The 25,989-nt window shown below is 33.3% G+C and overlaps 1 protein-coding gene across 3 annotated transcripts; it reads right to left on the reverse strand.

Moving 5' to 3' along the window:
* Positions 1-2,693: 2,693 nt before the first annotated feature.
* Positions 2,694-10,260, reverse strand: LOC121259272 (auxin response factor 4-like). 3 transcript variants are annotated; one of them, XM_041160801.1, is made up of 15 exons: positions 10,070-10,260; positions 9,552-9,979; positions 8,779-8,891; positions 7,734-7,829; positions 7,472-7,528; positions 7,232-7,387; positions 7,014-7,098; positions 5,885-5,975; positions 5,458-5,622; positions 5,198-5,317; positions 4,859-4,934; positions 4,570-4,744; positions 3,829-4,493; positions 3,307-3,497; positions 2,694-3,191 (listed from the first exon to the last, which is right to left on the reverse strand). In XM_041160801.1, exons 2-15 carry the CDS (start codon positions 9,658-9,660, stop codon positions 3,041-3,043), a joined length of 2,250 nt encoding a protein of 749 aa, XP_041016735.1. In that variant the 5' UTR covers positions 9,661-9,979; positions 10,070-10,260; the 3' UTR covers positions 2,694-3,040. The 3 variants fall into 3 exon arrangements, with proteins under 3 accessions (XP_041016735.1, XP_041016734.1, XP_041016736.1); XM_041160800.1 differs by having other exon boundaries at positions 9,552-10,260; XM_041160802.1 differs by lacking the exons at positions 9,552-9,979; positions 10,070-10,260 and adding an exon at positions 9,383-9,443 and having other exon boundaries at positions 2,695-3,191.
* Between the last annotated feature and the right edge of the window lie 15,729 nt (positions 10,261-25,989).

A 25,989-nucleotide genomic window follows, 5' to 3' on the forward strand; every position in this document is an offset into this window, starting at 1 on the left:
TCTCACTCTCGTCAGTTTACTGACGGCACCATTCGGTGGCCACCTCCACGTGCTCATTTATCCCTTGCTTCCAAAATTCCGAAACGCCCTCTTGTTTCTCTATTGCCTAGAAATATTCAGAGTGGAGAGAAGCTATGTCTAAAGAGTTCAATGCACTCTTAGTCTATGATATGTGGACCCTTGTGCCTACCTCTGAAGCTCCTAATGTTGTGTCATGTAAATGGGTCTTTTAAACAAAACATCTTGCCGACGGCACCATTGAATCACGAAAAGCCCGTTTGGTGGCCAAAGGATTTCTTCAACCCTGTTGTAAAAGCAACAACAGGGCCTTGTTGTCCGGTATTGACTATGATTTCTTCAACAGTCCAATCTTGACTATGATTGGACCTTCAGCCTTGTTGTAAAAGCAACAACTAGGGGTGTAACGGGTCCGGTTCTGTTCAGTTTTGGACAAAATTTAGAATCGAACCGGTATGTACTGGTTTTTCATTTTTCAAAACCGATTACGCCCCAGTTACCCTCCTAAACCGGTACATCCGGTTTTACAAGTTTTCGGTCCGGTTCCGTTCGATTTTCTGATTTTTTTAAAATGTAAAAAACATATAACAAAATGTTACTTCTTATGATAAAATGTTATTAATAATTTAATATATATATTATGTTTAAAGCATATGATCTATTAAATTTTCATCTTTAAGATTAAACTTTTATTTTATAAATTATAATAACATTATCTTATATATAATTATATTAATAACATATGATCAAACAAATTACAAATGTTCATATTTAAGATTAACATTTTATGTTATAATTTATAAATTATAATATGAAATTATTTCATATATGATATATAATTATATATTATATATAAAAATTTAATATATAATTATATATTATATCTAAAACTTATATATATAAATATTTTGTATAATATATAAAATTAATTTTTATATATATATTTTTTCCAACCAGTCTGGTCCGGTTCCGAAAACTACGGAACTGAAACCAGACCGGTTCCGGCCTGTTTTCATAATATAAGAACCGGTTCTGAATCGGACCGGTCTGGTTCGGTCCGGTCTGGTTTTTCGGTTTAAATTTACACCCCTAGCAACAACAATTCGACTTATTTTGGCCCTTGTTGTGACCAAAGGTTGGCCTATTCAACAATATTACGTGCAAAATGTTTTTCTCCAGGGCCCTCTGTCTGAGACAGTTTTCATGACACAACCACCGAGCTTTGCTCATCCTCAATACTCCATGCACGTGTGTAAGTTGCACAAGGCCATTTACGGCCTTAAGCAATCGCCAAGGGCTTAGTATTCTCGCTTGAGTCAAAAACTCAATGATCTTGGTTTTAACATATCCTCTGTTGATTCCTCTCTGCTTGTCTACTTTGATTGTGATGTTGTCATTTATATATTAGTCTATGTAGATGATTTGCTTGTCACAGGTTCAAGCATAGCCCTTATCACTAATCTTCTTCAAGCTTTAAATCTAGAATTTCCCATTACAGACTTCAACAAGCTACACTTTTTCTTGGGTATTGAAGCAAGCTACACAAGTGATGGACTCCTTCTCGCGCAAAGAAAGTACATTGCCGATTTACTTGATCGAACCAACATGGCTTTAGCTAAGCCTGTCAAGACACCAATGGCAACATCAGAGAAGCTAAGTCTCCACACTGGAAATCTGTTTGAAGATCCCTCATTGTACTGTAGTACCATTGGCTCCCTCCAATACTTATCATTCACAAGACCTGATTTGGCCTTTGCCATGAGTAAGGTCTGTCCGTACATGCATGCTCCTAGAGTTCTCTATTGGCTGGCAGTAAAAAGGATCCTCAGATATCTTAAGCATACCTCTCAACTTGAACTGTTTATCTGTAAATCCACATCGATGAATATCACTGCATTTTCGAATGTAAATTGGGCAAGGTGCCCCGATGACAGGAGATTAACTAGTGCATATTGTGTCTTCTCTGGTACTAATCTAATTTCATGGTCCTCCAAAAAGCAACCCACAATAGTTAGGTCCTCCACCGAAGTAGAGTTCAAAGCCGTAGCCAACGCCATTGCAGAAATCATATGGGTTCAACATCTGTATCGGGACCTTGGAATTAATCTTACTACTACTCCAACTCTATTTTGTGACAATTTGGGAGTAACATATTTGTCTTCTACCGCTGTTTTCCATGCATGAACAAAGCATGTGGAAATAGATTTCCACTTTGTGCGAGATAGGGTTCTCAACAGGTCCTCTGTGGCGTTTATTTTAGGAAAAGAACAGCTTGTAGATATCCTAACCAAACTGTTGTCTGCTGCAAAGTTCCAGTTGCCCTTCTCCAGTCTTCGCTTACATTCACTGCCACTTGACTTGAAGGGGCCTATTCAAGCAATGCATGCATCCCATGCAATCCATGCAAACCACAGTGCACAGCTTGCAGCTAATGCAAACGATTCCAAGCAACACACACAGCAGCATCCAACGGCAGCTCATGCAGATTCCATGCAACATACGCAGCAGCATCAGGAGCCTTCCAAAATACTCTCAACAAACCATCCATTATAACAAACGCATATTTGCTAGCTGTAAAATTGTTCTGACATTATAGAATATTCTTTTATTCTGTGTATGTATATCAAGAGGTGCTGCCTCATTAAGCTAAGTAAAACCTCTGAAATTATTCTTGGTGAACCCACCAAGCGTAACCTGAGGACACAAATAATAAGTTTCCCTAGGAAACATAAATACTTGAGGAGAGGATGGCTTTCTATTGCAAAGTATAGTTGGAATTTTTTGGACGGCAATAAATAAAGCATTATTATTTGTGTCCTCAGATAAATAAAGCATTATTACTCTACAAGCAGTACAAGTACAACAACAAACAACCTCGTCCATAGAAACAACACCCTGCAGCGTTCACATGACAAGCATAGCTGCATTACATATACTGTGTATATTTTTCATCCCACGTCTTCATATAACTGCATAGACATATTTTCACATAATGCTCTGACACCATCTATCTCTCTCTCTCTCATTTATCTAAGTTGATGGATGAGAAAGACGACATAATTAACCTTGACAATGAGCAACTAGAGGTGAGTTGGATCTCTTGAGTTTGAATCAGCTTGTCAATTTCATCCTTTGGGCAGATGAACATTTTTTGCACATTGAAGCAAAATTCCCTGCATATATGAAACAATATCATTAAATTAGCCGAGTCATACCAACATTAGATCTAACTCTAGCATACCACCTAGGACACATTCGTTGAAAGAGTAATATGTGGTTGGTTCTTACTGCCAGGGGCAATCTCCTATCAGCATCATATCTCCTTCATAATCAGTGTAGGTTACATGCCACCCACTGCTTCCATCAATCAAGCTTCCTTTGAAATCAAACATCTCGTCAAACTCAGAAATGAGTTCATCATACCCATTGAAACGCACAAGATCAACTGATCTACCGAGAGCAGTTCCATGCTTGAGAACCTGGAAGGGTTACAATTCACAATTTCACAAACTTAGCTTGTCCAATTATTTCTTGACCATCACAAGGGCATGAGAAGAAGCAACTTTAGATTCCATATGTCATCTTGTGCTTAGAATCACATAACCAAATGCATACACATATACACACATACACATAAACATATATGCATTTGACATATACAAAATTTAGAAATGCAGGCATCTTAATTTGTGTGATGTTACTAAGCCATAATCCAATACCCCTTACCAAGCAAGATTACAGGTAATTCAATTGGTTATTTCCATCAAGTTGTTCGAACCATGTATGAAGGAAATTCAAAAAGTAAAGTACCTTTGTGCAACTTCTGTTAGTGACAGAACAATTCTCGCATTGTTTCTTCAGAAGAATGCAAGGGCTATTCTTAGAGGACTCTGAAACCTGGATAGTTTCAGAAACACAAGACTCAGATGTTGGGGGGAAAGAACAAGGACTTGAAAGCTCACAATAAGTGGCAACTTGTGGTGAAGGGAGCTCCGGGTGACTATTGGCCAAATTGACCCCAAAAAGCATGTATCTTGCACAACTAGTTGGTTGGGAAAGTGGACCGTCATTTTCATCCCTCGATTCAGAAGACCTGAATTCATGGGACCCGGAATTGCTTATGGTAACATTTGAAACTGAAATCATGTTCCTGCTAACTGAAATATTGTCACAAACTTCATTAGCAAATATTGGGGGCCACTGGTAAGTGGGGCAAGGAGCCATTATATTTCCACCAGGACATGATATTGTGCTACGGTTATGTTGATGAAAGTGATCATGTATTGGAAAACATGGTTTATTCTCCAATCCCATTAGTCTGTGGCACCAATCAGGATCTGATAAGGGTAACAAATGTGGTATTGTTGGTAGGGTTTCTGCATCCAGTTCTTGACCACTGGTTTTCTTGTTTTCTTGACCTTGCAAGACCTCTTTGTGTCTTTTAGATGCGTACCCAATCGAACCATGAAATAAGCCTAATAGAAAAGGGAATTTTGACACGTTAGAAAATAAGAGTGAGAGTCAAAATAGTAGATAATGAAGGCAACCGACCGTCTCTGGTCAAGCTAGAAAACCCAGGCAATGATGCATTAATTGATCGTGTCCTCTTTCGTTCAGATATTGTAGAAGTGGGCTTCTTATTAGTTGATTCTATCAGCTCGATGTTCCAAGGGGAAACCCTTTCAGGTTGCAGCAAGAATGTGTCTGATGTGCGATCCCATTGCACCTGAAATGGATATATTAATGAAATAACCTGAAGTATAAAGAATAATATGAAACCTACAAAAATGTCAGTTTAAAGGTTGAAATATGTCTTAAAGGTTAGGAAAAATCCCGTTACCTTCAGACATCTCCATTCTGAACCAGGCCACCTAATACAATCGATATTTTCAACACCAACTATGGTACCTGAAAATCTGGTTGACACAGTACAACATTCGGGCAAAAGAATAGAAGGGGCAAATCTGTGCTTATAAGTTGGAAGAATATCAGTAATGACTATTTTTATCTGACATTTCTTTAAATTATAGCATGTCATAGACTGCATTCATTTTTCTAAACAGCACGGCCTTGAGCAAAAATGATGATGTATGTCTTTTCTTTTTATTTGGAAGGGGTGTGCAGTTGAAGTGATGTACGTGTGAAAGAGAGCAAGTTCAGAAAGGCTTGGCTGAGTTACCTCTTTTCTGAACATTCTTCCCCTTCAAATGGCATTGTAAACCTCGTTCCCACAGAATAGACAATTTTAGATAACTTCATATATTGCTCAGAAGGAATAATAAATTCAGAAGGACTTGTCCTGCAGAATGGATTAAATGGTCACATGATTATTACTGAAAAGAATCGCTTGCCCAATGATATAATTTGCAGAGATACAAAGTAAACCCCTACTAGAGGCCTTTCATTTGAAAATTCTATGTATATATAATTACAGCTTACCAAGGGCGATAGTACACTGTGAACAAAGTTCCAGTAGAAACAGCATGGGAAGCACTGGCAAGTATACCATGGTGCATGCTGCTGCCAGATATGACGGATGCTGAGGCATTATTTAGTAGTTTAACTGCACGGCGAACCCCTACACGAAGTTGCCCATTCTCTCCTCTGTGACACAAATACCAACGATGAGAATGGAGACACTGACTAACAATAGAAATAATGGTTATTAACAAAGTGAAAGATAACAAACAACTGAAGACAGCAAGGTACTATAAATTTCTTCAACAAAGAAAATTTATAAACGTTTCATGATTTAAATGTCTACTTGGATTCAAGAGGTGCATGGAAATTTAACTACAAAAAAAGCCTAGAATGATTCACTCACAGACATGAGAGAGAGAGAGAGAGAGAGAGAGAGAGAGAGAACCTAAGGAAGATGCATGCATCACCAGCAACAAGCTTTTTTGCAGTCACAAAGGTACTCCAACCACTGGTGAGCAAGTGTCGCTTTGGTCGACCTACATTTAATGAGAAATATTCTCCAAACCTTTGACAAATTATCTGAGATCTCAATTATAAATGTAAAATCAACCACATTGTGGTTCCATAAACATTGATCAAATATGCATTATTAAAATTGAAAAGTACAATTGGCTATATCTATTATCTACTGGACCTAGAAGAGTGGGGCTGAATAGGTGCTATTGGCTAAACTAACAATTTGCAATATTATTCATAATGGATTGATTTAAACATTATGTCAACCAATCAATCAATATATATATATATATATATATAAAGGAATTAGTACAAATGGTTCTTCAAATGAGTGGGATTGATTTAGTACAGCCCCAAAGTGGGGGTTTTTGGTGACTGATGGCTAGAAATGTGGAGAGAAGGATGGCAGTTCCAATGGTAGGGGCATGTGTGTGGTATTTTGTTAGTAGATCTATTCTCAGTAGCAAAAATAAAAGAAGAAAAAGTAGGAAAATGGGTGGAAAAGTAGGAGGAAGATGTGCGCAGAGGGAGGACTGATCTAGAGAGGAACTGGAGGAAGGGAGAAGCGGTGTGGAGTTTTCTGGAGGGTGTTTGCTTAGGAGGGGTTGTTTTCTAGGTGGGAGAATACCAGAGAGCTTTTTACAAAAATGTTAGTCCATCTATTTTGGTGACTTTTTACAAAAAAAAAATGTCCATTTGTGTCAAGAAAATATAGGTTTTTTATGGGACTAGCCCCATTTGTGTCAAAGCCAGGGGCAAATCTGGCCCATTAACTGTCTCTCTAGATATCAACCCTTTGAGAGTTAAAGTTGTTGGTTTCCCAGAAAGAAAGGCCTTGTCCTTAAAGAGACGACCCTTCTTCTATGTCAATGCAGTAACCACAGCAATGCTTCTAACCTACATGTTTAAATGATAAGTAAATCACAGTGATTTGTTCATTATTCCAAGGAACATCGGACATCCATGTTAGGTTAGTGATTTTTTGATGCACTGATCGATAATAGTAGGATTAATTCAGGCTTAGATGCTTTTAGACAAACTCAGCTTAGTAAACATACCACGGAAAACATGGCGAAAGTTCCATTCAAGCCCTTGCAAGTCTCTAGCGACCAGTTCTTGTACTGGTGGTTGCTGAGACATGTCCTGCAAGAACATAACTAATAAACATATGAATGACTGACTTCGCATATAACCTTGATGCAATCTTGATCAACCATTCAAAGGCTTCAATTAACTGTTCTCCGCTCACAATATATGTTATAGAGCAGATACTAACCAGAGGTGGGAAGCACTTGCGAGCATGTGGCTTACGAACAGAGAATCCACCATGTGTGCTTGTGTCAGAGGCAGTGAGTTTTTTGACAAAGGAACATACACTGGTTCTTGGAGGTGATGACAAAGCAGTTTCATCCTCCAAAATTAGCCTGTCTTGCTGCGAGGATAAGATATGAAACCCATTCAGTTATGCAAAAATGATTTATCAAACCCTTAAACATCTCAGCAGTCATTATCTGACCTCTGGCTCTGGAAGCAAAGTAACTTGAGCAAAAACCTCATCTGTTTGAGCTTCAGCCTGCAAAACCAAATAAATTATCAAGAACTCCATAAAAGAATAATAAAATACATAAACAAAAAAACACTATCAACACACACATAAAGAACAAAGCCTAAAGAAGTTTCTGTTGTTTTCAAGTGTCCTTGAGTTGCAATTCGAACACACGATCAGAAGAAGTAAATAAAAATCTTGAATAGAAAAGAAAAAGATAGAGATGATGTACCTTTAGATGAACATTAACAACCTTGCAGAGGATCTTAGAAGGTACATTGTAAATTGGCATTTCCCTCATACCATCTTGTTGGGTGTATGCCTCAACCTATACCGGATTCCATATAACCAAGTATGACCTCAAATAAGCAAAAGACGAGAGTGTGATACATGATAATATGTCAGGCAAAGATGTCGCTTATTTAAAACATACAGGGCACTTCGGTTACTAAATGGTTTTTAAAGCTGCGAGTCTATGATCTTGATCAGGACAAATGAATAAAAATGGTGGCACCCCAGAACTAATAACATGGTATAATTTTCAAAAATTTCACTTACTGCCAACCCTTCGTGCTTCTACGTATTATCAGATGCCAGTGGCTGCATTTGACAAATTGGTCCATCCAATTTATAAATTCAACTAGCATCGTACGTGACCAAGCATGCCCCTAAAGTTTGTGTTATTTAAGTTTAATTAGCATCGATTGCGCGCAATTTACGCACTTGTTATATATAGAATTATTCTAATCTAATTGAGAAATGATAGAACTATCGTAAAACTACTACACAATTCTCCAATAAAATATTATTTTTTAGTTTAAACCCATCAAAATCAAATAAAATTCAAATAATCGTAACTTTTATCATTTTGCTATCTAATTATAGATTCCTAAACGTGCCGGTATATATGTGCGTAAATGTACTCCAGGAAAGCAAGGGCAGACCCACAACCAGGCTTAGGAGCTTCTCCTCCAAAATTTTGAAAAATCCTAAAAAATTTTTACTTTTTTAAGTTTTTAAATTATAAAAATTAATTTCCCACCGAAAACAAAAAATATGGTTTGGCTCTGAAGTTAAATTTTCTGATTTCGCCCCTTAATTGGCTGAAAGCAAACTTCAATATGGTTCTTTTTCCTTTTCCTTCTACAATGGATCAGTGGTGATAGAAGCTACAAAACTCCCATCAGATCTCAATAAATTCAGTTCAGAAGACAAAACGGTGCAAACAGACGGGAGCCGCTAAAAACAAAGAAAAAAAGGGGAAGGGAGAGTAGAACCTGTTCCATGTGACCTTGGGGGAAGTAGAAGACCTTTTCCCCAGGACGCGGAACGTAGACACGAGGGCCCGCACAGGCATGCCACAGTTTAGCGTCCAATATATCTCTCTCTCCTAACATCATAACACAGAAAAATTAACACCCGAAGGCAGAGCCAGTTTACGTAAAACAAAACGGATAGGAATCATGGACTAGGAGAGACAGGGAAAGGCAAATCCGAGAATCCATTTCTGGGATAAGAAAAAATATAAACAAATAAAAGCCACTTTAGGGAATGATTGCGTAAAACAAGTACTGTAAAATGACTTACAGAATAGAATTATAGGAACCCATTTTTTGAATCGATGGGACAAATTAAGACCTCACAGTCATTTAATTTGCGTGATTTTTCGCGGAAATATAGAAGTAAAAACCAAATACAGGAGTGTTTATCAATTGTAATGATATTTTTCTGGTAACTTCGTAAGTTTCCCAGCGGGATTTGAGAAATTCATTATGACGAAGATAAACGGCCACCAATCGCAGCCTTCAAGTCCCAAGAAATTTAAAATTTTGATTATTTAACATAGAAAATGTTAAATATACAACTGAATGGGAAAGTTACATTTTTTCCAATAGAAATCACTTGAAAAACCAGAAATCATCAGCATGCAATATCAAACACCCCCCCCCCCCCCCCCCCCCGGGCACAGTAGACAAACTCCATAAAAGAAAAGAAAACACAGTCATGAAAAGGAAAATCTTAGTGAAGGACCCGAGTCCCAAGAGCTTACCTTGGTCGTATTGATCAGCAGGCAAGCCACCGCCCATACGTGCTCTGCTGTCACTTTCCGAAACGGTGGCACTCAAATTAGCCCCTTGTAGATCGCCAACGCTACCCATGTCTCTCTCTCTCGGAGCAAATGAGGGAGGCACAAGATAAAATGAGGAAGACCTAAAAAATACAAAGCTAAAAGAACAAGAGAGGGAGAGAAAACAAGAGAAAGGACAAAAAGGGCTTTGAGAACAAGGTATGCCGTGTCCAACTGCGGAGCGTTCAAGGAGTGAGACTGTTACACCTCGCTCTGATATCTCAGGTACCTCCACTACCACGCCAGAGCACGGAGCCTAATCTCGCTAAAAGTTTCTTTCTAACTGTAGAAGGCTCTCCCCGAGTGGCGTGATGTTTACTGTTGTCCTTGTAACGTATGTTTCTATATCTCTGCGTGCTGGAGAGAGAGAGAGTGATGTGCCGGGTGGGGGATGGAGTATAATGAGGTGAAGTGGGGGGAGGGTGGGGTGTTTGTACAACCTGCAGCGTTTTTTCCGCGTCTTTCTGATCGATTCGTCGTCTCCGCCTCTCTCCTCGACCTTGCACGCACATCACCCTCTCTGTCGTCTCTCTCTCTCTCCCCCAAAGTTCTAAACTGATGTCTAAACCTAGCTGCGAGTGCCTGGCGATATTTGCTACTTTGGTGCCGATATAATCGATGTGCTTTGTTGCCTTCGCTTTCCTGTCTGCATGCACACATGCATATGTACGTATTTTCTTTCGTCTGCCTTTCTCCGTCGGTCTATATTCTGTTTTTCGTCCGTTTTTCGTTTCCGGGTTTACCACATCTTCTTAGGTGCAGCTAGGATGTCACGGTTTACTCAAAAATAAATCAAAATTACGTCATTTCACGTGATTTATTAAATTTATTTTATAATAAAAATAATTTTATAATTTAAATTTATTTTATATAATCTCATTCAAAATATTTCGATTTTACAGTAACTAATTAGCTCCATTACTATGCTATCTCTACTTTCTATGTTTAAGAGTTGTAAATTTATTTTATTTTCTTATCATAATTTAAATAAATTAAAAATATTATAATATTTTATTAAAAATTGTGCAAAAATTATGTAATAGTTGTCTCTTATATCTAGACATAAAAAGTTGGGAAGTTTTTCTTTTAAATATGAATAGTGCTACGTATAATTACACTTACAATACTCATTTTATTAATTTTTTTTTTAAATTCAAATTTCAAATTTCATGATTTTTAATATATCAGTAATTGACATGTGTAGAAGTAAGTTTATTGTAAATTTTTCTTAAATACATTTAATATTTTCCTTGAAATATAAACGGTAAACAAATAAAGTTGTGCCCAGAGTTTTATAAATTTTTATTCAAGTTATGGTTCTAAGTTAAAAATTAATTGATAATAATAATAAGTGAAAAATAATCGTAATTGGGGTAGTCGATGGCGGCCACCACTTAGGCGGCTCGATGTGGGTGGTTACAATATTGGGCCACCATAGGGTAGCTGGTGACCACCTCATCAGGTTTTTATAAATTTATATCTTTTTTACTTTTAATAGAAAAGTAAAAATAATTTAAAGTAATAAGTTTTATATGTTTGGAAAATAGGTTAAAAAAAAAAAAAAGCTTTTTATTGTAAAGTGAAAATCACTCTATTATAGATTAATTGGCTTGTGCCAAACATACACAATAGCATTTTTGTTTAAGGTTGTATTTGGATGTTGAGTTGAATTGAGTTGAGTTAAGATGAGATGATAAAATATTATTAAAATATTATTTTTAATATAATTATTATTTAGGGATTTGAAAAAAATTGAATTATTATTATATTTTGTATTAGAATTTGAAAAAATTATAATGATAAATTGAAATGAGTTGAGATAGGTTCATGAACCAAATGAAGCTTGTAGGATTGATGGAGTATTTGTCGGAAAATGCAATAGAAATGAGCTATTAATTAATACGATCTTATTGGGACTTATAATAAGTTATTAAGTTAGATATTAGGCTTTACATCCTTAGAATTTTTCACCTTATATCTCAAACTATAAAAAAATTAAAATATATATTAGACTAGTAAACTGTAAAAAAACTTGCACATTGCATTTTAACTCTAACATAACTTGAAGCTTAGATGCTAGGGGATAATGCCAAATGTTAGCTTTATGTAGTAGTATGATAGTTTTGATAATTTAAGGGACAAAATTTAAATTTCTTCATCACAAAATGTATTTATATTATATAAATATTATACATTTGATCGGGATTCTCCCAGGGGATCAACTCTATTAACCCTAATCCAACAAAAACACAAATCTCTCACCGCTAAGTTAATACCTTTTGTAATTAACTAAGAGGTTAAACTAATAAATGTAAAGAAAGATATTGATGAATTTAATTCAACATAAAAATTATATATTGTTTAGAAATCATTAGGAGTGTTACCCACACCCCCCAGATGGGTAGTAGCCAACCCTACCCCAACATGGGCGGGGGGCGGGGGAGGGGAGAGTTGGGCCCCGAGTTCACCCTCAGTGGGCAGGTGCTCCCGTTCAGAGACCGGGGGATGGATTGGCACCCAAGGTCGTTCACCCACTACTCATGAAGAGAGAGAGAGAGAGAGAGAGACCTGGGGTTGGGGGCAACAGTAAGAGGAAGAGAGAGAGAGACTGCGATGGATGATGACCAGACAACTGGCTACAGAGTGAGCACAGAGAGAGGGAGGAACGAGGGAGGGAGGAAGAGTTTTTAAAACAAAACATAAGGCAAAATGACAACGTTTTGTAGAGTTCTCCAAAACAACGATGTATTATTAAAAGAAAATTAAAGTTTAAGATAAAACGACGTCGTTTTATTAAAAAAATATTTTTTATGTGTGTGTGTGTGTTGGGCTGGGCAAACAAGAGAAATCTCGTGTCGGCTTCTACCCGCACATCATCCCTATGCAGGTTGGTGGCCCACTGCCCAACCCTAGAAATCATCTATCTAGCTAGTATAAATAAACTAGAAATACTAGTTCAACACATAAATCTTACAAAAGTAGGTTTACAATGTGACTTCATGTAATGTGTCATATTTACTTTATAACAAAAAGCGCGTAACAATCAAACGTACCATATCAATATCACTTTGTAAAAATTTTTTTATAAAACTTAAGTGTAGACCATTTATTTAAAGAGTAATGCTAGGTATAAGTCTCAAATAGACAAATTTCATACAAGTATTTTGTAAAAAAATAGATCTTATTAATAAAGAATAATTTTTTTTATACTTTTTTAAGTGGGGTCTACTTTTATATGAATTTTATGTATTTGAAACTTATACAAATTATTTCTCTTATTTAAATAAATAAATTTATGAAAATCTTTTTTCACCATTGCGAGTGAAAAAAATAAAGAGACACCTTTTACTTGTATGTACACACATATAATAAATATTTTGTTTGTTAGATATATGGGATTTGCAAGTAGACAAAATAATTTAATTACTCACAAAAACAGCCCATTCTTAATTATTTATCCCGTTACAAACTAAGCCCGACGTAGTTTTCAACCAACCCTCAGTGTCGTACTATATATATTTCAAATTATATTTTTTCCTAATTGAACTTAATTTGTTCGTATTATATGAAAAAACAAAATTACGAGGAAATGGACCATCCAAAACAAAAGTTTAAAGGCGATGAAAACGACACGACCGTGGAGCATGCTGGGGGCATTGATGGCGAAGGTGGCTCCGCTACTGTACAGTGCCTTGTCGCCATTAAAGTTCACACTTTAGAGTTTAGAGTTTAGAGACCCACCTGGTCCAATAATTAGAGCAGTTCAGATAAGGACACGTGGTACTTTCCATCACCGACATGTGTACTGATAATTTTATTTTGAGTATCAGGTGATCTGAAAGTCACCTTTGAAATTTACCGTTTAGCGGTTAACGCTGCGTTCGAACGTTTAGCTGAAATTAATTGAATTGATTTTTTTATAAATAGTTATAAATTAAATAGTAGATAGAGTTATGTAAGATTCATTTAAATTGAGTTTAAAAAATATTTAAATATTAAAATGAGTTTAATAATTTTTATGAAAAATTGAAAAAGATTGTGGATCTCATATATAAAGATATTTTAAGTTGAAAAATGTTATGGGTCTTACGTGTATGAAGGTATTGAGTTGAGATAAGATTAATAATTTGAGAGTTGAATGTTTGGATTGCAGACTTAGTTTAAAATTTGACTGAACTTATCTGAGCTCAACTGAGTTTGAGAATCAAACACATATGGTATATAGAAACTTTCTCATCTCATCTCATCATTATAATTTTTTAAAATTTTTATATAAAATATAATAAACAATTTAATTTTTTCAAATCTCAAAATAATAATAATATTAAAAAATAATATTTTAGCAATATTTTATTCAACTCATCTAAAACTATCTCATCTCATCTTACTATCCAAATGAAACCTATTAAAAACAAAAATAAATACAGAATAAAAAACGAATTGGACATCCGAAAATATAAAAGGAGTAAGACTAAAATTTTAAGTTTCCACTACCCATTTTGTATTTGTATTTTTAATTTTTTTTAATACACCATATAGAATCACATAGTGATGTTATGTCAAGAGATCATTGAGCGGCAAGTTTCAGATGGCTAAATAACATTATTTCTTTTATTTTTAAACTTTTTCCTGGATAATTTTGAACACGAAAAATAATATTCTATACTGGTATATAGTGCACACATATTAAAATATCTATATGACATAATTTGATTTGAAAGATAAATTTTAAAATTTAAATAGTACAAATTAAATCGTACCATTAAGTATTGTGCATGGTGTACTCTACATATTGACTTGATAATATAATAATTCATTTGATATAAATGATATTACCATAGACGATAATATTACAATGATAAATTATGATAACACTTTCATGTGTTCTTGCATTTGAGAATTTGGGACCAGAATTTTACGACAATTGGATTCGATTCATATTCTACCATCTTCTTTACATTGATTTGATGCCACATTTAAGATAACAAGTAAAGAGGAAAAACACTTGTGTGTAATAAGAAATATTTATTTCATATAAAGCCCTTACTAATGTCCACTCAAGAGATAGGATTAGGAGTGCTACCCGCCTTATGTGGGAGGGTAAACCTGATGATTCGTAATCGTTGGCAGGGCGGGCATGTTGGCATTACCACCGTCCAATCATCTCATTCAACAATAGAAAAGCATAAAAAATAGCACAAAATTGCATATACCATGAAATAAACAATTTCACTAAACAAACTAAACAAACAAATTGATCATCTCAAATTTGTAGACCTGTAAATTTATGCACAGATCTAAAACGCAAACCCATGACCATGTCTAATATTGATTTGTAAAGAGGAAGAAGAAAAAGAATAAGATGAGGAAGAAGGATGGTGTGTTTAGCAAATTTGGGACGGGGATATATAGAACGAAACTATGTCTTTTTCAAGTTTTATATGCTCGAAAAATACAACCCTACCCACCCCTAGCTGCACCTAGGGCAATCCGAGGGTTACCCACTCATCCTTTAGCAATGCATCCTATCTAGAGTGAGTGTACAAAGGAGGGATGCTACTCGTACCCGTAGATGGGTGGTGCCTTTGTCCCAGCACCATATGGACAAGGACGAGGGGAAGAGGTTTGGGCCCTCGGGCTCCGCCCCATCCAGCAATCGGGCTGCGGATTAATCCCCTGGTTTATCCGCCTACCCCAGTAAATACATAGCATCCGCTACCCACCCATGGCAGATGAAAAAACTAAAACCTACTCGGTAAAGAGTGAACCACCAACCAACCAGTGAAACAACATTCCAAGTTACCAAATATCAACTAGAGAAAGAGAGAGACCATGATGGTGTCGGCGACTGAGTGGGGGCAATGATGACACCAGAAAACACTAAAACAAAGGCGCGCACGCGTACACACACAGAGGGAGAGGGAGGTGCGAGGGGAATGGTTGGGTCCTAATGGATTTTCCATTTTATACGAAATCTTATATTAAAACAACGTCGTTTTAGATAAAATCCCAAAACAACGTCGTTGTATTAAAGAAAATATATTTTTAAATGTGTGTGTGTGTGTGTAGAAGGACTAGGCTTAGCATGGGTGGGCTTGGCCCTAGCCTAGGCCCCATCCTCGCCTAGGTTTAAGATACAGGTGGGGGCCGTACTGCAACATATGACGGTCAAGGACGCATGGCCACCCAAGCAGGGTTTACCAATTGGGATGGCGAACAGGTGGCGGGCCCTTGCCACCCACTCCTAGAGCAAAGAGATAATTGCCCCTTTACATGTACCGAGCAAGTCGTTGAAGGGTTATCCACCTCATTCATGGCTTATTTGGTGACGATAGAGTGCATGCTATATATATATATATATATATATATATATATAATATCCACCTAAGCCATTGTTGCAAATAAATTCATGGAAAATGAGAGCAAGTCTCAATTTTTTTGTTTGTCTTCTTGAAACTCGTATCTATGTCTAAATTTAAAAACTTATATTTTAATTGAAAAAATACAACCCAAGCGTCTAAATCATATATAATTTTGTTTGAATTCAAAAACTCCTAGATAAATTATTTGATAGTTTGTGTAAGTACAAGGTTTATTAACGCATAATTGATTCTATTATCCTTTTTCATTTCGAAAAGCTCTCCCAAAATCTATCTCCTAAAATTCTTCCTCCGTCGTCCAGGGTGTGGAGCCTTGCCTCATCCCTCCACTATTCTCCGACAATGTCCATTGGCTTTTATCCGATCTTTTCCTTTATTTTTCAAAAATGGCATGGAGATGTGCCGATGATATAATACTTTCTAGCAACCTTCGACCATCACATGCCACCCCATAAGACTCCCTAGTGTCCATGCAAGTAGCATGTGAGATCCAAGTGTCGCTACGTCACGATCCGCATTCTATCGCCACATGCAGTAGAAATGGGATCAACGGCCTTAGATATTGCAAATCCAACAAACGTCTTCTCACCAGCAATGTCGCGTGATCACCACACGCCTTCACAACCATTGATGGTTGTCTGGCTGCATATCGGGTCATTTACTAGATGCTATTTTATTATGTTATTACTTATCCTAACCAAAGATCATGAGAAAAAAGAAGTAGATGTTTGTTTCAACCAAGTTGGACCAGCAAAGTGCAGCACAACATAATTTACTACGGCTTTTAGAGTAATGTTGTAATCCATTTTTCAGATTGCAAAAAAAGATCAAAGTGGCTTCTCCTTGTAGAAAATGGATAGGAGTCATTGGCTTCCGATCCCCTTTTTCTTTTTCTAGTATTGTATTAGCTGGTTTGAGATTATTATTGGAGCCACCCACCCTTTAGACTCTTATTTCTTGTAACTGTTTAATATATATATATATATGATTAGACAAAAAAAAGTACAAAGTTTATTACTTCCCTTTCACAAATCAATTTGGCAGTCCATGTGACACTTACGCATCAACCCTATGGTGAAAGTGGATAGTATCTGGGGCCACATATTTTTAAAAAAGTGAGTAATATTAGATATAAAAGCAAAGTGTGCAGGCCTTACATAGACATTTTTGTAAAAAAGTGGATCTCACTAAAAGAAAAGAGTAATGCTATATGTAGTTATAGAGTGTGCAAGTGTCGTACAATCATTTTGAAAAAAAGTAAGGTTTACTATTAAAAAATTAATTTTTTTCATGTGGGTCTCGTATTTATTCACTTTTTTCAAAGTGATTGTACGGTACTTGCACACTCACAACTGCAACTATTATTTCTCAAAAGAAAATAAGTGGGTAGTAATAATCTTCATACAAATCATTACTTTGGAGCTTGTACAAATCATTACTTTAAGAAAGTAAACAAAAATATATATATTTTTTAAATTATAATTCTATCCCTTGAGGGATGGTCAGCCAACTCGTGACTGTCATCTCATAGTGGAGTATTTGGGAGCCAAGCAACAAGTAGGGGTGGCAATTCGTATTTGCATGTTATGTCAAGTCATGGATATTCAACTGTATAGGTTAATCTGAATTCGACCCGTTAATCTAAATGTGTCAAGTTATCAAAGTCTAAAACTATTAATTTAAATAATAGGTCGTATCGTGTCACCCGTTTTAATCCGTTTAATAATTAATTAGAAATAAATGAACACGATTCATGTAAATGGATGGAATTAACACGCATAACTTATTTGACTTGATTAACATAATTTCATATAAAAGTTAAAATATAAATTTATTAGTAGTTACAATATCTAAAATAAATAAAACTACCTACTAACAAAAAATAACAATATTTTTCAATTTTTAACTTATAATAAAATCTATATTACAAACCATACAATAACAAATATGAGTATAGGTCCAGAATTACAATCTCAACAATAAAAATAGAAGTATATTGAAAAATATGAATATTACAACTCAACAATAATAAAATTTTAATTTTGAGATAAAATTTAAATGGGTTATTGAGGTTTGATTTCAGGTAAAGCAAGTTGACTCGTTTATTAATTGTGTCTTAACGGGTTAACCCGTTTTAATCCGAGCTCATTTATATCAAAGCTAAACCTGTTAATTTTGTATTGTGTTTGTATTCGTATTGAATTCACGGATCGTATCACATATTGTCATCTCTAACTCTAAGGTGGTGGTGGGGGATACCACAAGGGAGTGGTTTATCTCCAACCATCACCTTAGGGTGGACCACCGCCTTTAGGGTGCATCCACGTTAGTTTAGTGGCTAATGTAATCATGAGTACTACTACATTGACCATCATGTTGGTTTGCAAAGATGATTAGTAAAATTTATATTACACCTAGCTAATGCCATTATTCAATAAGATCGAATCATAGCACCGTTTTTCTTTTTTTTCTTTTTTAATCTATCTTAATGATCAAAATTTAATAAGAATGGGTTAATTTGTGCTTTCAAAAAGACGAAGATGTATGCATTAATGGCCAAATCTTGATGATTGAGTGAATTATGATTTGTTTTTTAAATTACACAAGTTATAACTTTGTTTGTTTAATTAATTAACGGTAATATAGCAAAAGTTTAGTGATGGTTTTTTTTTTTTTAAGAATAAAAGAGTGATGATTTTTTTTTCTCAGACTGGTATGTAGAGCACAATTAATAAAGTGTTTGAATGTCATAATTTGATTTGAAAGATAAATTTTAAAATTTAAATAGTACAAATAAAATTTTACAATTTAAGTAATATGAATGATATACTATACACACTAACTTAAAAATAAAATAATTCAAGAGTGATAACTCCATGCTGTAAAATATGATTTTTACATAACATGATGTATTAAGAAATTATTAAATGTATGTAAAATCAGGCCGGCAAATGCCACCAAAATAAACTAAAAGTATAATGTAAGGAATAATTTTATTTGAAAGTCTTTGCACAATACATTATCTACGTGTCTTACACATACAAATATACTACACAATTATTCCATCTTATAAACGTGAATAGACTTTTTATCTAGTTTTTTATAGTCTATTATCGTAATAAATAATTATTTTTATTGTAAATAATTCATCATGAATATTTATTTTTTAAATCGTCGATAATCTTTTAATCTTGTGATTTTAACTCTTTCGAACACAAAATGGCACAACCAAGGGATAGTCGGGAAATAGTAGTGATAGACTTAGAATCATATCATAATTAATTTATAATTCTTAATAAAATGGTATCTTTTAAATATTTAAAAATATCAAATTAAAATAAAAGTCAAATTTAAAAATATATTATTTTAATTCATAGTTATAAACAAATTGTCAAAGGTCATCATTTTTGCTCGGGGAATGATATGCTAGATCAGGATTCAGGAGTGACAAAAAGACTCATTCGGGAGTTTAATTAGATTCTTTTCATAGTTTTCGTGAGAAAGTGCTCAAAGTGGTGTAAAAGTTAATCCTAAAAAAGAAAAAAAAAAAAGATTCTTTCATTTTTTACGTGTGAGGTAGCAACGTACGTACGTAGGCGAGGTTGCAGGCCAATGTCATGTGTGACAATGTAATCAAACGTACGTACGGGGGACGCACTACTGCTGAAAGAGGCTATAGGCATATGAATCGAAATGAATAGTATTTTTATTTTACACTTTTTATTTGTCTATTTGTAATTGATTGTTATTACAGTTATGTTCAGAATGTTCTGTACAGGGTGAATAATATTTTTTTATCCAATTTGTCCTATATTTTCTTAAATTCTCATCCTTGTGTATTTTTCTTTTTCTCATTGATTATGTAAAGTATATTTTTACGATATTTCATTTATTTCTTTATTATTTTATTCTTATCTAAAGGTTAGTTGAAATCTTTTTCCTCTCACTTTCACATATTTTTAATGTCTTTCACTTTCCATTTTTTCACACAAACTTCTAAGTTCTTCAGTGTTAAAATTTTTCTTCTTACTTACAGATCTTATCGTTACGTGAGTATGAGTTTTATTCATCTCTCTTCTCTTTTGAAACTCTTTAGATTTTTAGAAACTTTGTAAAAAACTCACACGTATAATTTGGGTTAGCCTTCATTCAAAATAATGGGATCAATAGACATGCATCAACTTGGATGAAACTAGTTATCAAATCAGACGAAATAAACACTATATAATATCTGTTTAGATCCAAAAAAAGGCAATGAGACGATTTAATTGTTAACAAACACCAAATCGAACGAAACAAAAATTATGTAATATCTATTGAAATAAAAAAAATGGTGATGAGACAATTTAACAAACACAAACAGGTGAGATCATAGAGATCATTACACCGATGTATTGAGGCGACATGAGTGAAATCAAATTTATGTAAAAAATTGTGTTTATAAACTTAGTGATTTTGGAATGCAACTATCACAAGCTTGTCAATTGAATAATGATTTGTATGTTGGCCCATTTATGTAAATAATGATGTTTTTAATTAGGTATTGTTTAGAATATGTTTTTAAAGAGTTTTTATTTAATGAATTGTTACTATTATATGCTTCTACGAAGAGATTTTAAAACTTTTTTCTTTCAATCAGAGCATTGGCATTGGATTAATCAAATGCCTTTTCATATTCAAATTTAACAAATCTCATCCATATTTATTATTTGCATCACATTGAATTAGCTAAATTGTTTTCATTCAAAATATAAGTTACAGTAAATTCATTATTCTTTTCAAATATGAAAAGAACTATAGTAAGTCTAAAAATATTTTTTGAGATTATTATATTATAGATATGAGATTTTACCATCTATATACATATGATATTATTATGAGAACCGCTTCATACCGGTCGGGCTAGTTTTTCCACAAAAACAGCCCTCCATTCATCTCAAGCCACATAGGAAAAAACACTCAAAGAGAAATACACCCCACCACACACAATCAATACATATGTACTAGCCTTCTCTTCCTCATTTGCACTGTCCTCTGCCTTTTCTTCCTCCCTACTCTCTCTGCCCTTAGTCCAACGCCGACGTCGACGCAAGCATCTCAGTTCGACCCCGACGCTGACTCAACCATCACAGTCCGATGCATTTGTATCGCTGATCTCCTCCATCTCCGTCGATCATCTCCATCTCCTTTCCATCAAAACCTAATCAAACCAAAATCCACAATCAAACCATAATTCATTCAAAATCACAATGAAAACCATATCAAACCCGCAATCTCAGAGCATCAAGTATAGATAATAAGTTCAAAATCACAGTGAAACCATCGCAAACCTGCAATCTCGGGTTGAGCTTCGATGAAGGGGGTGCGATTGATTTCTTTCGAATTGAGCTTCGACCCAGGGGTGCAATTCGAAGGTGCAACTCGGGGGTGCGGATGTGATTCGGGGTTGCGATTTGGTATGGTGCGAGGGACGAAGGGGGTGCGAGGATTTCTCTGTTTGAAATCAGTTTTCTAATGTTTACTAGTTTAGGATAGATATGGTGTAAGGCATATGTGTACCTATATAAGTGGCAGACTGTTTTTGTGTGAAAACCATCCAGACCGGCCCTAAGGATTTCTCTATTATAATATTATAGATTGTTAGATTGTGAAAATGAAAAATGAATATGATGGTTGGAGGTTATTAAAAATTATAAAATAAAATAAAAATTAATTAAAAAAATATAAATAATAAAAATTATAATATTTTATTATTATAAAATAAGTAATGACTCATTTAATATAGATTTTAAATTTTAAATGATTAATTAAAAATAAAAAAATTACATATTAATCTAAATTTAAAAAATAAAAGGATCAATCTAATGCTAATACTTTCAGACGCCACGTAAAGGGGACCTTTCCAAAAAAAAAAAAAAAGAAATAAAAGAGGGGCGACATCATAATTACGGTACGATGGTATGGTCGTTTTCGATGTCCATACGTGTACGGTGTTTGATAACTTCTAAATTATAATTATAATTTACAGACCGAACGCGCTGGTCCATCCGACACATAAAGGAATCCGCGCAGTGAAGAACCATTATTATTACTCCGTTTGGGTGCCGGGCAGTTGTAACAACCCATTCACAATTGATAGATAATTTTAAATTTAATAATATTTTTTATTATATTTAAACACATCAAATTAAAAATAAAAATAAAAATTAAATATAAAATAATAATATTTTGTTACATAATTGTATACAAATTATTATTTAATAGTAATTTTATCATTTTCCTTAGATACTATCTCGTATCATGACTTGAATTACAGTCCAATATTAATAAATAGATGATGCTACGTCCACCACTCCCAAGTCCTGTGGAGCTATTGTAAGGTATAGTTGATTCTTTTTATTTTGTTGTTTTTTTCATGTATTTTTTAATATTTTTTAAAAAAATTAAAAAATCACAATATTATTAAAAAATATTTCTTTAATTATTAAATAAAAATTAAAATAAAATAAAAATTAAAAAATTTCAACAATAACATCGAGTCGTAAAAATCATTGGTGAGAATATTATTTTCCTTAAAAGATTAAAGAAAAATAAAACACTACAACCACCTATGGTCGCTCCTTGGAAGCTACCGCTAGATATTTTGAATTTTTTTTTTTTGCTTTTTTTATATATATTTTTTAACACTTTTACAAAATTTATAATATTATTAAAAAATATTTCATTAATTACAAAGTAAAACAAAAAACAAAATAATAAAAAACAATACAAACGGTAGCTCTAAGCGAGAGCTGAGAACGATTAGACTAGCATATTTATTAATAAATAGTTATATTTACAATTTATTTATAAATAATAATAAAATAATTTAAGAATAAGAATAATTGTATTCTTAAATATGTCTTAATTAATATCATATATAATTTTAAGATATATAAATTATACACATTCTTTTTAGAAAAATATAGAATTCACCATTTAAAAATTATTTATTTTATAAATTTAAAATTTATTCAGTTTTCTTTGTAAAAAAGTACCATCCTACCTAAAAGTGTATAATTTCTCATGTCATTATCTCATGAGACAGTGTCACAGTACAATGTGTTATGGATGGCCTCTCCAGTCGCAAGCATAATAGCATTCTCATTAGCCTGTTCAAAATTGAATGATAGGTAAATTTTAGTTAATATGTGCTAAAAAACTATCCTATTAAATTAAGTATCTCTATAAAATTTTCGACTTTTGTTACAGTGATTTTCTAAATTTTTAAGTGAACATTATAGTAGCCAAACATTAAAATATTTAATTCTTACTCATCTTACAAAATATGTAGGTATTTTTTATAATTAAAAAACTTGGTTCGATTTATTATTATTAAATATAAAATGTGATAAAAATAAATTAATTAGTTAATATTAATTAGAATATTAATTATTAAGTTAATTATAATGATAAGTTAATTATAATATAATTATTATTAATATTAATATTTAATATTAATTTAATATTTAATAAATGTGATAAATATTAATATTAATTTAATTAGAATATAATTAATATTAATATTAATATTTAATGTTAATTTAATATTTAATAAATGTAATAAATATTAATTTAATTTAATTATTATTAATATTAAATTGGTAGAATTATAAAATGTGATACAAATAAATTAAATACAAAAATTATTAAATTAATAATATTTTATTATTATATATAGAGTAAATAGCTAATCCAATGTGGAGATTGAATTTAAATAGAATAGGCAAATGTAAAAAAGTATGATATTGACTAAATTTTAAAAATGAATTTGGCAATGACCAATTGACAAGTCTAAAATTTGGCTAAAATCTTAATTTTTGACTATAATATTAACTTTTGGCTAGGTTAATGTATATTATATTAATCATCTTAAAATTAAAATAATAATATAATATTATATATTTTAATAATATTTGACTTTTAAAAAAAAAAATTTGTAAATACACTTCATATATTTTTTTCCTCAACCTAATTAATTAATAAATACATTTTGCCAACCCTTCACACCCAACAATTACATATACAAAGATGGCATGCACGTAAGTTATGCCTATATTTTGGCTACTGAACTACTGTTAATTAACCAAACATATGTTGTCTATGGGTACCTAGTTTTTTTTTTTTTTTTTCAACAAAAAGGGAAGGCGGGGGTGACCATGGGAGCAACCTTCATTGGGCGTGACCATAGGAGCCCATTCCCGTTATAGAATGTCTAGTTTGAGCCATAACTACTGCTCAAAGGGTGAGCCCATCACACAACACCACCAAAATATCCAGCTGATCTAAAGCCATCTCATGATCCAAAGGTCATGCTTTACTACCACAAGTGGTTTCAACTTACGCCTTGATTTGAACTCCTAATCTCGAAACCATAAAATACCATCTTATACCAACTGGGCTACCACCTTAGTGGTCTTTAGGTACGTAATTATTCGAATATGAATTGAGCTTGAACTTTTCATCCAGTGGTATTTTATGATCACAAGCCACTTTATTTATATAAAACATCTTATTTCTATTATATTTATAACTTATTTACAAATTTTGAAAAACATATACATTGACATTTTGTTAATATATTTATAAACTTACATATACATATAAATATTTAAAATATTTTTTTTTATAAATATAAAGATAATACTATAAAAAATAACAAATACAAGCGTATTCGAGTCGCGCCAAGTTTTTTAAAAGTTATATAGTTTAATAATCAATCATAATTTTGTATTTATGAGCAATTTGTTTAATAAACAAATTAAGCTTACCTTGAATTTGATCGATCCAAACTCGAGTAGCTTGTCTAGCTAATAATTTTGTTTATTTACAGCCCTAATGTAATTGCATGTGATGGTCTACCAAACGTATTTACAGTCCAAAAAACCAATTTAGGTTTGTTAGAGTCTTTGATTAAATTCTATGTTAGAAAGTAAGAGATTAGATATACAAATGAAGTAGATTTCACAATATGTATGGCTGGCCGAGTGAATGATATGGTGCCTATTTCATGTATTTACCTCTTTCATAAAATTCTGGATATCTTTATCTCTCCAAAATATATCTATCGTTACTCTACAACTCATTTTACGTGTTTATCTCTATTTTATTATCGGTCTTGAAAATTCTTCCTTATATACTAACTCTCATATAGTATATATACAACAAATATTTGAGGGCGCGGTAATTTCTTAATTACTACTGTGACCCTATGTTTCCTTCCACACAAATATATCATTACCGACCCAAGTCATTAATTAGATCAGCATAAATATTGATGTATGATTACAAGTTTTATCTATTCAAAATATTGACTAGAAGAGACCAAGCTAGCACAATATGTACGTATATCGTTCGTATTGTATGTAAATTTTAATGCATGCTGAGATTCACATATAATGTCTGCAAATTATTTTAATCAGTATTATGAAGTCTATATTATTAATGTAAATCTCTCACTTAATTATAAACAAATATTTACACGTGTACTACACACATTCGAAGTCAATTATATTGATCATGTCATTGCCAATTCCAATTGATATTTGTGGATCCATCATCCAACCATCACTCTCCCGACAATCTAAGTAGGGGTGTTAAATTGTGTTAATGAGTCGTGTTCGTATTATATCAATATATATACATTATACTTAATAGATCAACCTGAACACGACCCGTTAAGGATTTTGTATCAAAATCTTAAACTCTAATATGACTCATTAAGATAATGGGTTGACAATACACGACACGACACTACCCGTTACTGAATACAAAATAGATTGACACAATATGTCACGACCCAATCCGATCCGACCCGTTTCAACCCGTTTACGTTAATGGGTTGAACAGACCCGTTTCAATCCGTTTGACCTGATTGATTTTATATAAATATTAAAATATAAACAATATCTATAAAAAATAAAAAAACTAATTACAAGTCC

The sequence above is a fragment of the Juglans microcarpa x Juglans regia genome, chromosome 4D (assembly GCF_004785595.1).
Source record: "Juglans microcarpa x Juglans regia isolate MS1-56 chromosome 4D, Jm3101_v1.0, whole genome shotgun sequence".
Lineage (NCBI taxonomy): Eukaryota > Viridiplantae > Streptophyta > Magnoliopsida > Fagales > Juglandaceae > Juglans > Juglans microcarpa x Juglans regia.